At 44.0% G+C, this 13849-nt stretch overlaps 1 protein-coding gene across 1 annotated transcript in view; it reads right to left on the bottom strand.

Annotated features, from left to right (window-relative positions):
• The window catches only part of LOC146175089 (neprilysin-1-like), a 94623-nt gene that overhangs the window by 12211 nt on the left and 68563 nt on the right, over positions 1-13849 (bottom strand). Inside the window, exon 4 of the mRNA XM_084583525.1 lies at positions 2969-3129. Within this exon, the coding sequence (XP_084439651.1) occupies positions 2969-3129 (161 nt within the window). The remainder of the gene's footprint in view (positions 1-2968; positions 3130-13849) is intronic.

The raw sequence follows: 13849 nt of genomic DNA, 5'->3' as shown, positions 1-13849 counted from the left end.
TCATCGTCATCTTGCACGTGGAATCGCCTTCCCATCAAGTCTTGTACGATTCCGCAGCGGCTCAGCGATAGTAGCTGCCACGAACACATCTTGTGAATCCATCGTGCTGACTGAACGAACTTCCCTGCCATGCATAGTGGATGCTCACCCTACGTCCATGATGGTGCTCACCGCCCCGCTACCTCAGCAACGTGATTCATCGCACGTCTCTTCCGATGCTGTCGAAGACAATCAGTCCGGTCCTCACGCCGCACCAACGCAAAGAATTGCTGAAATTGCTTCAAGCCCATCAAGCCATTTTTGATGCCACTTCCTCTCCACTGGGACGGACTAGTGTTGCACACCACCGCATCATTACTGAAGGTAACTCGATCGTACGCCGACGACCTTATCGGGTTTCTCTCTCGGAACGAAAAGTAATCGAAGAAAATGTGAATGACATGCTCCGTCGCGATATTATTCGTCCATCAAAAAGCCAATGGTATTTCCCAGTAGTATTAGTTAAAAAAAAGGACGGATCGGTACGATTTTGTGTTGATTATCGTGCACTAAACAAAATTACCCGTAAAGATGTCTACCCGATGCCGCGAGTAGATGACGCCCTTGACTCTCTCCAAGGCGCCGAATATTTCTCGACCTTGGATCTCCGCTCAGGTTATTGGCAAATACCAATGCATGAGGGCGACAAAGATAAAACCGCTTTCGCAACTGCCGATGGACTTTACGAGTTTAATGTTATGCCCTTCGGCCTGTGTAACGGCACCAGCGACATTTGAAAGAATGATTGATACGGTACTTCGTGGCCTAAAATGGAGAACCTGTTTATGTTACTTGTACGACATTCTTATTTTTTCGGCAACTTTTAATGACCAGCTCACGCGCCTGAATGAAGTCCTGACGTGTCTTTCTTCAGCGGGCCTTCAGCTCAACACCAAGAATTGCCACTTTGCACAGAAGGAAATTAAAATATTGGGACATTTGGTTAGCCGTGACGGCATCCGTCCAGACCCAGATAAAATCAGCGCGCTCTTGAACTTTCCTCGTCCGCAACGGACTGCAGATTTGCGCCGTTTCCTCGGCCTGGCATCATATTTCCGGCGTTTCATAAGGAATTTTGCAACTATTGCTGCGCCACTTCATGAACTACTTAAAGCGCGCAGATCTTTCGTGTGGACTGAACAGTGCAACACTGCTTTTACCGACCTAAAGCACGCCCTCACATCAGATCTCGTTCTTGGCCACTTCAGTGACAGTGCTCCTACCATCCTGCACACTGATGCCAGTGGTCACGGTCTTGGCGCTGTCCTTCTGCAGCGCGATGCAACTTCGCGTGAGAAAGTCATTGCCTTCGCCAGTCGGACCTTGACTCCAGCTGAGAAAAACTACACCATTACCGAGCAGGAATGTCTTGCCGTCGTCTGGGCTGTTCAAACGTTTCGCCCCTACCTCTATGGTCGGCACTTCACAGTTGTGACCGATCACCATGCTCTTTGCTGGTTGTCTTCACTGAAAAATTTAACAGGCCGACTTGGCCGCTGGATTCTACGCCTGCAAGAACATAATTTCGATGTCGTTTATAAATCGGGTCGCCAACACCAAGACGCCGACGCTCTTTCTCGGTGCCCACTTACGGAATCAGCCTGCTGTTTTTCTTCGCAACGAATTTCCACCTCTGACCACAGCCGACCATGTCTTTCCCCGACGCATATCACAACAGTTTCTTTTGACGATTCTGAGCACAAACACGCACTCCGCTCGCAGCAATTAGCTGATGCCTACTGTCGGCCCATCATCGACCGCCTTAACGGCGCTTCCAACCCGCCCAATGCTAGGCTTCGCCGACAGCTTCGCAATTTCAAACTCGAAGCTGGCTCCGTGGAAAACTCCGTGGAAGGCTCACAATATATATATTTTAGTTAGCCAGCAAGTCTTAGCTTCGAAACACTGTATCCGCGATTAGGCATGGGCTGAAAGAAATCTCTAAATAGTCCACGGATAGATATCTTTATATGATAGCGCTCAGTGAGCTGAGCTGAAGGGCGTATGTGTTAACAAATATGTTCATAACAGCGCGGCGTAATAGTAGGAGCTTAGTATTACAGGGAATGCGGCTTGATAAGGAGCACTGCTAATATAATAGATGTGAGCATTTTCCCGCTCTGCCTTCCATACTGCTCGCTTTTTTGCTGAAATGCTCACAGAATTGGTATTAGAGCCCGATGAGGTGAAAGCCTCTATCGAGCAGTGGTCCGTGTCCCTCTACTACGGCACCTCTTGCTTTCTGCTTTCACTGCCACCTTCGCTATGACGCGATAGCGTAAGCTATCAGACAACACAGAAAGCCCGGCTTTAACCGAGCAGTATGAACGTGCCTGCTTGGCCTAGAGATTACGTGAATGAAAGGGTCTTGGCAGGCTGATTCTGACATCACCCTCGCATATGAAAGGAGTTAGCAGCTCTTGCCAAACGTAATTTAAGGAAGTCCTACGTCCAGTAAGGGCTCGGCCAATTCAGCTGCCACCTACCGCCTACCACGCAACGAAAGCGTTACAGATCGACGGACGGACATGATCCGCGGGCATAAGCTGTTAAACGCTATCGCCTTAATATCTTTGTATATTACAGGGCAGGAGATAAGATGTTTAAATTTTGTTGGAAATGACTTATTGGCAGTTATCCTAATGTTGTCTAGTCATTTAAACTTAGTATCTCGCGGCGACTTACCGACCCCTAATAGATCAATCTGATCGCATACTAGATTTATCTAATATATATGGGCAAGTTCAGGGAATCTTTACTCCACCAGTAAAAAAATAGTTTCAGTCCGCATTGTTTTCTGATCAGCAATGTCCTGAGTTGTGCCTTGCCCCGAGTTACCAGAAATGAGCCGTCTTGAGCGAGATGGTAGTTATGTGCACAACTCTAGCAGTCAACTTTTTGCTGATTGGCAGTCCAAAATCATGCTCACTGTAGTCGCTGCTCGTAGGTCTCTTGGACAGTCTCCGGCCACCAGTTCATAATGAGCCCTCCAGCAGCGTACACGGATCCCGAGGGAGCGAATCCTGCCGAGACTATCTGACTCGCCAGCACGGAACCAACGGCGGACAGGTTCACGAATTTTTCTTTTACCTGCGAAGCCATTAGATGATGAGCGGCAGGTCAGTTGTTGCGAGGTCACATTTGTAATAGGCGCTCACTCAAAACTGTTTCTCGCGTGGTGCGATTCTGAGGCGCGTAGCATTGATAATTAATGAATGAATTAAGCCTTTATTTGAATGAAGGGATGGCTCTCGGCCGCTGTTTGGGTAATTAAGGCGTTAGGAAGGATGGGAGTGTAGCTTCTTCACGGTTCTTCAAGCTCTTTCTCGTTTCTTGCCATGCCGCCGATCTGCGCTCTGTAAGTCGATTTCGCTCACACTACTCGAAGCAGGTCCCTCTCATTGCATTTGTGGCAATGAAATGTTGCATTGCGGTGCTTAATAGAATCCAATCTGCTAGGGTGGGCATGTCGTCTTGTGGAACTGTCAGGAATGGTGTATAAAGTAGTCCTAAATCATCTTATATGGCAATGCACATGGTTTTCACAAAGAATAAACAAAATTACGCATTGATAAAACAACTGCGAAATTGCGAGAGCACTACAGAATCTGCGCTGAAGAAAACTGAATGTCGGATCATTGCTGCTGCACAGCTAAATCATGCGCCCCTAGTGCAGCTTTTGCTAGCAAGGCCAGGGTCGGTGCAGCTCTGAGGGAATTTTTTTCTTGTCCCAACCGACACTTCCTGCGCTTCGATGGGGCGAAACAAAGAAGCGTCCGTATGCTGTGTGATATCAGTGCACATTAAAGCTCTCCAGGTGGTCGAAATTACTCAGCAGCCCTCCGGTAGGCAATCTATTTCTTTCTTTCAGCTTTCACTCCCATCTTCACCCGTTCCTTTGATGTCATTCAGGTATTCACCGAACAAGTGAAAACGAATACTGCGTCTTCCCTTTCTTGAGATCCAATTATTATTATTATTATCATCATTACGGTGCACTGATATCGCATAGGACACGCACCTGCGCGATCGTTTGTATACTGAATCAGACATTCCCCCGCATGCCCAAATTGTTCGGAACACTACAAACTTAGAACATTGTATGTTTTCATATCCTGTCACAATTCAGTCACCTCACTTTCCACAACCCCCTCCCTCAGGTGGCGGGCTTTGTTAGCCTCTGCCCAGCTGAAAGATCAGTTGGTCTTGGTGACCCGGTCCCAGGACATTCTTGACAGAGTAATGCGTTAAATACGGTTGTTTCCGCCTCCTTCTCCCTTTGTCTCGCCTCCTTCGAAACGCAGCTGCAATCTGGGGTGGGGATGGAGGGTGGCTGCTCCTAGCCCTGGTGGGGATAAGACAGGTAGGTCGCCTCTTATTGCGGCGGCGGCTAGTCTGCCACCAAATTTTTATCTGTTGTAGGCCGTTATTGCACCCGCCAACGCTTCGGTATTGGACGACGGCTGTTACGGCGCGCATCTTTCTATCCCTTTTATTTTTCTTTCCTCTCTATATTCTTTTCTGTCGACACGAGGCAGCGGAGGTGGCTCAGCTGCAGGGTCACTAGCAGGCCCGTGCATTTTCTTTTCCTTGTTCCTACAGCCATAACAAACGCAGCTGCAGGCGGTCGGGTTAGAACCCGGGTACCCCGAAACAGTAATTGGGCGCCTTAACCACACAGCATTTGCTGCGGGAAGTAAATACCGCGTCTTTCGTTTCCGATACACCAACAGCGATCTGCGATTTACGAAATAATACTGTGACGCTGCTGGGCTGAAAAGAAGGCTTAGGGCCCATAAAATAAAAAGGTGTTGAATTAAGTTTCCGATTGCAATGTACGCCTATGATGTATTAATTAGGTGGAGAGTAGCCATAAACATCGTAGAATTGATTGTGAAAGTATGAAATCTCATTAGAGAGGCGGATAAGTATTAAAACTACGAAACATAGGGCGGCACCAGTCGGAAGCTCGACTCATGAGGCACATGTGCAATGAAAACACAGGAAACACAGTGAGGAAACGTAATAAGTGCAATTCAAACGCTTAGTTTTTTGAGAAAGCAGTTCTGAGCATGCGCGATAAAGGAACTATACGCAGACCCAGCCGGCCAAATTTCCCGCCTGCTCCCGCAAGTTCTGTTCGTGGACACCGGAAAAATCTGGGCTTGAATAGAGCACTTTCAGCGCTGCCGTGTGCAAGTGGGCCGTTCGCTTCAGAGGTTGGTTGGTTGGTTGGTTGGTTTCCGGGCAGCACAAAGCATTGGGCCAATGTTGTAAGTACGACGGCAAACAGTGGCCCTACATTGGGCCAGCCTAACCATCATGCTCCCAGCATAGGATATGCCAGTCAGCACAATGTCCAACAATGGCCCAGACTAGCCAATGCTCTCCCAGTGTTGGCGTTGCCAATAGCTAACACTGGCTAGCTTGGGCCAAGATGTACAGTGAGTTCCCGATATTGGCACTGCCGTCCGTACAGAATGTCTATATTGGACCGAGATTGCCGTTGTTCCTCCAATAATGGTCGCACCGGGTTTTAAAACTGGCTGTAATGGGCCAAGCTGTCCTGCGTTCCTCCGTTGTTGGGTTTTCCGTTTTTTAAAACTGGCTACAATGGACCAAGTTGTCCTGTGTTCTTCCAGTATTGGATGTTCAGTTTTTTAAAGATGGCTACAATGGACCAAGTTGTCCTGTGTTCCGCCGTCGTTGGCCGTTCCTTTTTTAAAACTGGCTACAATGGACCATGTTATCCAGTGTTCTTCCGGCGTTGCCCGTTCAGTTTTTAAAACTGGCTACAATGAACCAAGGTGTCCTGTGTTCTTCCGACGTTGACCGTTCCGTTTTTTTAAACTGGCTGTAATGGACCATTGCAATTTGTCTTGTGTTTTTCCAGTATTAGCTATCCCTGTATGAAAACTGCCCATGATGGACCACTTTGTCCCCTGATCTCGCAATTGTCATTGCCATCCTAAAAACGCAGCTTTAATGGGCTGCCATTCAATCAAAACAAATTCTCCATTTTTATGGTTGAATACACGTGCGCTGGACGCCAAACCGCGGCATTTAATTCCGACAACATTTCAGCCGATCGTTCGGACCTCACAGAGTACCACGTACGGGACGACAATTACTATAACGCATTCAAGCACGTAGTACCGCTGCAACTGTCTGGATTCGTCTTTTCGGTGCGCTCATATGCGGCGCACCTTTGGGGGTCAGCTATATGTGTTTACGGTTTTAGCCTATTGGCATGCATGCAGATTTCGTCGCAGGTGCATACGTTTGTCGCACAATTATATCTGATGATAGCACGACCGTGCGACCACATATTTATACCCCAGACCGGTTAGCACTCACGACCCAATATGCCTGTATTGGACGCCGATTACATCCCTGCATCTATACTTAACCTATAGTACAAATCCAGTTGTCAGTGAGAACGCGCATACAAACGAAATCGTGTCGCCATAGCATGCTCATGTCAAATTAAATTAGTGATTAGAAGGTAGCTTTTTCATTGCCGAGAAGAAAAACGTTGCCTCAAGTTGAAGGAACAAATGACCATTTTCTCAGCGATGTTTTTGTTCTAGTGCTTTTGTATTGTCCATAAGGAACTACGCGCAGCATCGTCTGTTTACCTGGAGAAAGGACCGAATACGATGTGTATACTTTCTAGACGCAATCACTGGAAAATGAAAAGCCGGAAGACTTGCGAGGTTACCATTTTAGTTTTGGGCATCCACACGGTGGTAAAAAAGAGTTTTTCGTGCAGACTGCGAGCATGAAGGCCCCGGTACATTTATATGGTGCACAACATATATATCGCCAATAAACAACAAAAATAGTTTGTTCCGCCTATTAGTTTAGAGTTTGACCATTCCGACCGCGCTAGGCGCGTGGCAAAGGAATAAAAAAAACTGTACAGGAATGAAAATATTGTGCGCTGTCGAGTCATTCGAAAAAACGAATGCAGCCAGAAACACTGTTTTAATGAGGCAGCTTTCCATGCCCTTTCCAATTCTTTCATTCTACTAAAATGATTTGGAATATGTTTCTTGCTCATTGAACGTTATCGTCTTTTTGTGCAATCCGCGTTAAGGTGAAGGTGATTGCGAAAGACGTTTGTGTGTTGCCTGATGCCACAGCGCACCAGGACCTCCACGCGCCCAAAATTGATTCTGAATCATTCATTGCTGTGTCTGTCACCGTCGATTTGCGAAGTCGAGACAAAACATGAGCGACGAAATATTGTTACAGCTGGAGAATGATGAGGACGAAGTGGCGCGCTCGTTTGTGGAAGATTAAGAAAAAGAAGTGCGTCGAATGGGGGGCCCTCGTAGCCTGGCTCCTTGGCTGTTCCTCAATGTATATATCTTTAATCCTCTTTTGTAAATATATTTCTCCCTGTTGCAAAATTATATGCCAAAATTTAAAAACCTTGAACAATTCACAAATTCCGTAGAATGTTCAGAACAGCGCGGTGCGCTATAATTGGACAAAGGCTTTATCGAAGTGGCCATAATTACTTGCGCAACAAAATTATGCAAGGTGTTTTAATGGCTTTGAAAGCTAGAGGTAGTGTAGAATAGGTGGAAAAAGTTTAAACAATGTGAAAACTTTTTTTTTTCCCTAAAAATTTTCAGTGTGCGCTGTTTTCTGTAAATTAGCGCGATCGTATCTCTGTATCCGAACGTCATAAAAATATGAGTTTTAGCTGTTTGCGGATAATTTATGCTGAGAACATACTGTGGAATTATTGCTGCTCTACCATGAACCTTTTCTGAAATAAAGGCCTGCAAATTAGGAAAATTTTCGTTTCCTGGGCCGATGTTGAGAATTTTTATAAAAACATCTACTCATACCCGAAAAGCGAACATTAACTGAATACAAATAAAAACATGTATATATTTAGTCAGATAATTTTCAGCTAGCTAACTTGAGCATAATTTGTATAATCTATAACCAAAGTTGGCCAGAACAGAAGAGAAGCTCGGAACTCCACCTCTTTGACATTATTAATCAGTCATCAAACAATATATAATATTTTGAAGTAAATATAACAGGTCGAACGACCATCCTTTGTTCGATCATAGGTGGCGAAAGGGAGGGGACGCGCGCATTTGTCGATGGACCAGCTGTATGGATTTACGCAAGAATGTGGATGGTAGATGGGGAGGCTTTGTATTTTTTTAGAAAATGTTATGTCCGTGGTTGGCTTCAAGAAACAATGCGTTTGCGAACACACAAAACAAAACTATTTATTAGAACTCGACTCGAGCGGTGCGCGCTGGCGGCCGCTCATCGGCAGGGTCCGAAGTCACGGCTGGCCGGTGCAAGCAGAAGAGAGCTGGGTAAAGGAGGAATGGAATGTTGAGAGGGTCGTTGGTCCTTCGTTCCCACGCGCAGCCCTTGCAAACACAACACCGTGGCGGGAATCGCCCTCTAGTTGAGCGGTTCGTTGTTCCCCTCGCCTACGCGTCTACGTGCAAGACACAACAGAAAGCATCCCCAGCTGCGCTGCTGTGCGGCCTCCTCCCGAAGCGTTCATTTCAGAGCTTGTTGAAGACGCTACAAGACTTGTGACAGCTTCTTAAACCTTTCTTTAATTTCTTCCCATATTAATTTTCTTTTTCATTGTGCTGCGCATAATTTTCTTGCGCCTATACATGTCCATGTGCTCCGGTTTGTGCTTGCTACATATCAGTGAACAGCTGAGCTGTGAAATGTTGCCGGAGTACGGATTACAGCAACGGCGGGATACCATCGGCATTATCGGACTCAGTCAACGCCGTCATCTTAGACCGTGAGTATATATCTTTGCAGCATGCCATTGCTTCATAATTGGTTCTATATAACCTCCTACCAGTCCCAAATGTTCTCTTTCCGTATTCTCCTCGAAACAACTGCGCGAAGCATGACTTCAAGAACTAAGCGAATTTTTGTCCGGGTTACATGCAAGCAAGTGCGTGGACTTATTTGCTGGCTGCGATATGAATAGTATTTGCGCCGAAAATAGAGGAGCCGTGCGTAACAGGTGTGTGTGCCACCAACGCGTGACAGAACACTGCAGGCAGCCATTTGCGCAGTTTTTTGACTGTGCAGCGCGCCGCAATCAATTAGTAACCAGATACTATGCACCCGGCTTTGTAGATATATTTTGGACAGCCTCTCTTCTGCGCGCAGGAAGCCATGTTTACACAGTTTTTGGATTTTGTTAAGAGTTAAGGGCAGCTTTTTGTTTTCAGATGTACAGACGAAGTTTTGAAAACTGTTCGTGCCGTCTGTGCAAGCGAATTTTACAGTGGGGCGGACATTATGTGCGTGATGCCGCTTGATGATTCGGCTATAATTAAGTCATAATGAACATCCACTTTTATAATGGTTAATATCATATTGAGGAATTGAAAGCCGGGAACAGCGCAAGTGAGCCCCTTTTCAAAATTTTCTTAATCGACGCCCCCCTTCTGAGCACGCGCCTTCAGGTGAGGGCGTTATCAGAAAGCGGCGACAATAGGAGAGCGATTTCGCAGGCGCGCTTCGAAGGCGGGGAAAAATAACAATACAAGCAAAAAGGCACATAAGCAGTGTGTGCACTGCGTCCCTGTCGCTGCAAAGTAAACAACGTGCACGCGGGACGCATTGTACAAAACATTGACGGCCGGTATGAGGCAACCATATCGTCCGAAATATATTGCTCGCGAAGCGCTCGATCACGGCGCGCACTTTCAGGCGAAATGGGACAGGCCGTCAGGTCTGCCTGTTCGGCAATTACAGCTCTTTGTACCTCACGTACCGTACCGTATGCATGAAGTGCACGCCATAGCCATCGTGCAAGAATGTTGAAACCGAAGCAGCGATCCACGTATTCTAATTCTATAGGAAATCATTTGGGAGTAGAAAGGAGCAACTTAATATGATGTGCATGGCTCTTTAATGAACGATATGTATAAATGGACGGTTGAATAGTTACAGTAATGGAGTGTTCCGCTAGAATTGTTTACGGCCGTGACCGCAATAAATATTACTCATATTGGTCTTAGCTTTAAGCTCTGGCATTGATAAGCCTATCTAAAGAACCGACTGGCAGTGACAGGTTGTTTACAGCTGTTGATCAAAAGGTAGGCCATCATGCTATTATTGCAGGCATATTTGCCGCCGGGGTGGCGCAGTGGTTACGACGCTCGACTACTGTTCCCAAGGACGCGGGATCGAATCCCGGCCTCGGCGGCCGCTTTTCGGTGGAGGCGAAAAGCAAGGCGTCCGTGTGCTGTGCGATGTCAGTGCACGTTAAAGAACCCCAGGTGGTCGAAATTTCCGGAGTCCTCCACTACGGCGTCTCTCATAGCCTGAGTTGCTTTGGGATGTTAAACCCCACAAACCAAACCAAACCAACCATATTTGCTTCTTTTTGTACCTCTGTTTACTAAAACTTAATTTTCTTCCCCATTCCTTGGGACGCTGCACCTCTTACAACACTCACTGTTCAGTCGCTTTTATTCAAGGTACAAAAAGGAGGAAATGCGCATGCACTCATAGGATAGCCTGTCTTTCCGTTAACAGCTGCAAATAACACGCCACTGCTCCTCGGTACCTTGGATGAAGTTTTCAATGGGGTTACCTGAGATGCCTAGCAATTGCTGTAATATTTATACCAATCACTGCAGTGAAAAGGAAAGGTAACACTGCATCGCTTTAACTGCTGCATACACCTATAAACGTGCCTTAATTTTATTGCGTATTCTTATAGACGCAGGACCTCTTGCTATAGGCTTTGTTCAGTAAGCAACCGTCTTTCATTGCTTCAATTTCTATCTCTCCACCACTTTCTTGTTGCTCTGGGTGTGATCATTTGATTTCATTGTTCAAATCATATTGTTTTATCATGTGTGAATGATTTAGCCTGCACATACATGCTTTCATTTTTTTAGATGCGCATCGGGAGCGTTTTCTACGTAGAAATGGATTGATTGAGATGTATCTCTGGTGCGAAAACCGACAACCCCCAGAAGATATGTGTCCTGTGGTTGGAAGGGCAATAAAGAAGAGGAAAATCAGCGGAAAAGCCTGCCTAAAAAAAGGTAGCACTGCATCACTGTAACTGCTGCATGCACCTTTAAATATGCCTTATTTTTATTGCCTATTCTTATAGACGGTGGACCTCTTGCTAATGGCATTTTGCACAAAGCAACCGCCTTTCATTGCTTCAATTCCTATCTCTCCACCACTTTTTTGTTACTTCGAGTGTGATCCTTTGATTTTATTGTTCAAATCATATTATTAAATCGCCGGTGAATCATTTCGCCTACACATACATGCTTTCATTTTTTTTTTAGGTGCGCATCGAGAGTGTTTTATACGCATAAATGGATCGATTAAGTTGTATCACTGGTGCGAAAACCAACAGTTCGGTACCCACAGAAGATTTGTGTCTTTTGGGTGAAGAGGATAATCAGTGGAAAAGCCTGCCTAAAAACTTACAAAGATGGCGCAAAAGCGAAATGCTGATCAGGGTTAGAGTCTGATTACTTCTGTTATCCCATTTCACTTGCTAGGTGATGTGACATATATGAAGCACCTTAGTATATTTTGTGGTATAACCACTGAAAATTGTGTAGACATTAACTTTTTTCTCGTTCAATTATTTTGAGTGACGCACGAATTGGAATAAAACGAAGTCATCCACACACCTAATGCCCATAGACATTAGATGCGTGGGTGAGCTCATTATTTGTGTTCCTATGTGAGCATGCAATAGTTTGCCGAATATATTAATATGTTAAAAGTTGATTTTTTTACTGTAAACGGAGTAATACATATGCTCCATATCATAGCATTATCGCCTGTAGTTTGTATCTGCTCTTTCCTAAATTGTATTCTACAAAGTATACGTGTGTCATCTCGTACGTCTATTTAACTAGCGAACAATTTGCAATCGAATTCCTTTTGTGATGTTGTTTCAGCTACAAATAATGTATGACAGTTGTGACAATATAGGTAGCTTTAGGTGTAACGTATAGCGCGAAAATCTTTAAAATATGCGATGATATTTTTATTCACCGCATTTGCTAAACCAGCCTGTTTATTATTAGAGACGAAATGAAAACAAATATGGATGTCTTCGGACAGGAACAGTAATCGTGGTGCCATGACCATTTTCTTTTCAATTAAATTTTCATATATCGTGGGCTAATGTCTCGACACAAAGGAATGACCCTTAGGTTTGCCAGATGCAGCGTAGTATTCTCGAAAAAAAAAAAAACGTCTATCACTAAAGCTGGAAAACGCCGTTTTTGTCGTTTCAAAAAGTTGCACGTTTGGAGGCTGGCTGGTTGCGTAAAATTTTGTCATCCACTGTTTTTTACTCACCGCATTTGGGTAACGTCTACTTGTATAAGAAGTATTAGAAGTGTGCTTCAGTGATGCAGTTGATTTAGTAAAAAATCGCAAACTTTGCTTCACGAACAACGCGCTACAAAAATATTAATGTTCAACTTTACATACTGGCGTGACGTGTTGCGTTGTTTTCACTAAAACATTCTGTGCTTATTACGCAGGTCATATTGTTAATTTATGGCAGAATTTGGAGCTCTAAGCTTCTATGTGTGTTCTCTGTAACGCCAGCAAAAGTATTATGCTGGAAAGCGATTTGCTTATGATTGTAATTATAAAGATTACACATTGAAAAATCATCTTCAAAAATATAGTATTGTTAGTGGTGGTCAAAGCTGAGAAATGGAATGATATATTAATGAACTAGATTGAATACTATTGCACCTAGCAATAAAAAAGAATGCAGGACAGAGAAAAAGTTCAGCCTTCACTTGCGTTCTGCCATGAAATTGACAGAAATAGTGAATTAATAACATTTTAAGCTATATTAAGTATTTGTCCCAGAAGCAGAAAAAGGGTGTATAATCGCTGGCAAGGTTTTAAATTTTACTTAAGGCAAAATGTAACTAAATTCAGCAAACACTAAATTGAAGTTTTGATGCCTACTCCATAAGGGGGAGCCATATAAGCACATCTATAGAACAAAAACAAGCATTTTTATATTTCTAATATTACATTTTGCAGAATTCAATATATTTACTCACTCAAATTAACAAAGTACTTTGCATTGTTTCCACAGATTTTGATAAAAATTGATGTTGCGGCCGTTTCTTCAATTCTAATCAGTTTTCCTTATTTTACCATTTTCTTTTATCCAATTTCAAAATAATATGCAGATACACACACAAATCTAGAGCTTCAAATTTTTTCAGAAATAAAGAATGGAACCTAGATAATGTAGAGAAATAGTTTCTGTGCCAAGATATTATTGGATCTTGCAAGAATGCAGGCTGAGTTTGGCCATTATCAGCACAAGCACTCGATTTATTATTTAGTGTTATATTTTTAAACAGTATAACGCAACACTTTTTAGTCCGTGATATTTTTGAGGTACTGAAGATTTTTGAGAGGGATTTGAATGAAAATCGAAGATGATCTTTATTTTAATTGCAGCAAATTTGCTCTTTACTGCTGTTTTCGAATTCTGAACAATTTTGATGCGTTGTGGAGAACACACCTAATGGTCTGGAGCTCCAGATACTGCCTGGAATTAAGAACATGCGTCAGGAAGTGAAAAAACATTTAGTGCAACCAACCAAATGCATCATATGCCAGTACATAAGGTTAAAAATAAATATTTTTGCAGCGTATTGCTCCTGAAGCAAAGTTTGCGATTTTTGAATAACTCAACTGCAAAAACAAAACAGGTTTCTAATAGTGTGTGTAAATGTAAAACCTTCATATATTTAGTGAGTAAAAA

The sequence above is a fragment of the Amblyomma maculatum genome, chromosome 11, assembly GCF_055883805.1.
Source record: "Amblyomma maculatum isolate TAMU_Amacu chromosome 11, ASM5588380v1, whole genome shotgun sequence".
In the NCBI taxonomy this organism is placed as follows: domain Eukaryota; kingdom Metazoa; phylum Arthropoda; class Arachnida; order Ixodida; family Ixodidae; genus Amblyomma; species Amblyomma maculatum.
Note: the sequence above shows the minus strand (reverse complement) of the source record. Positions and strands in the feature narration are given on the sequence as shown.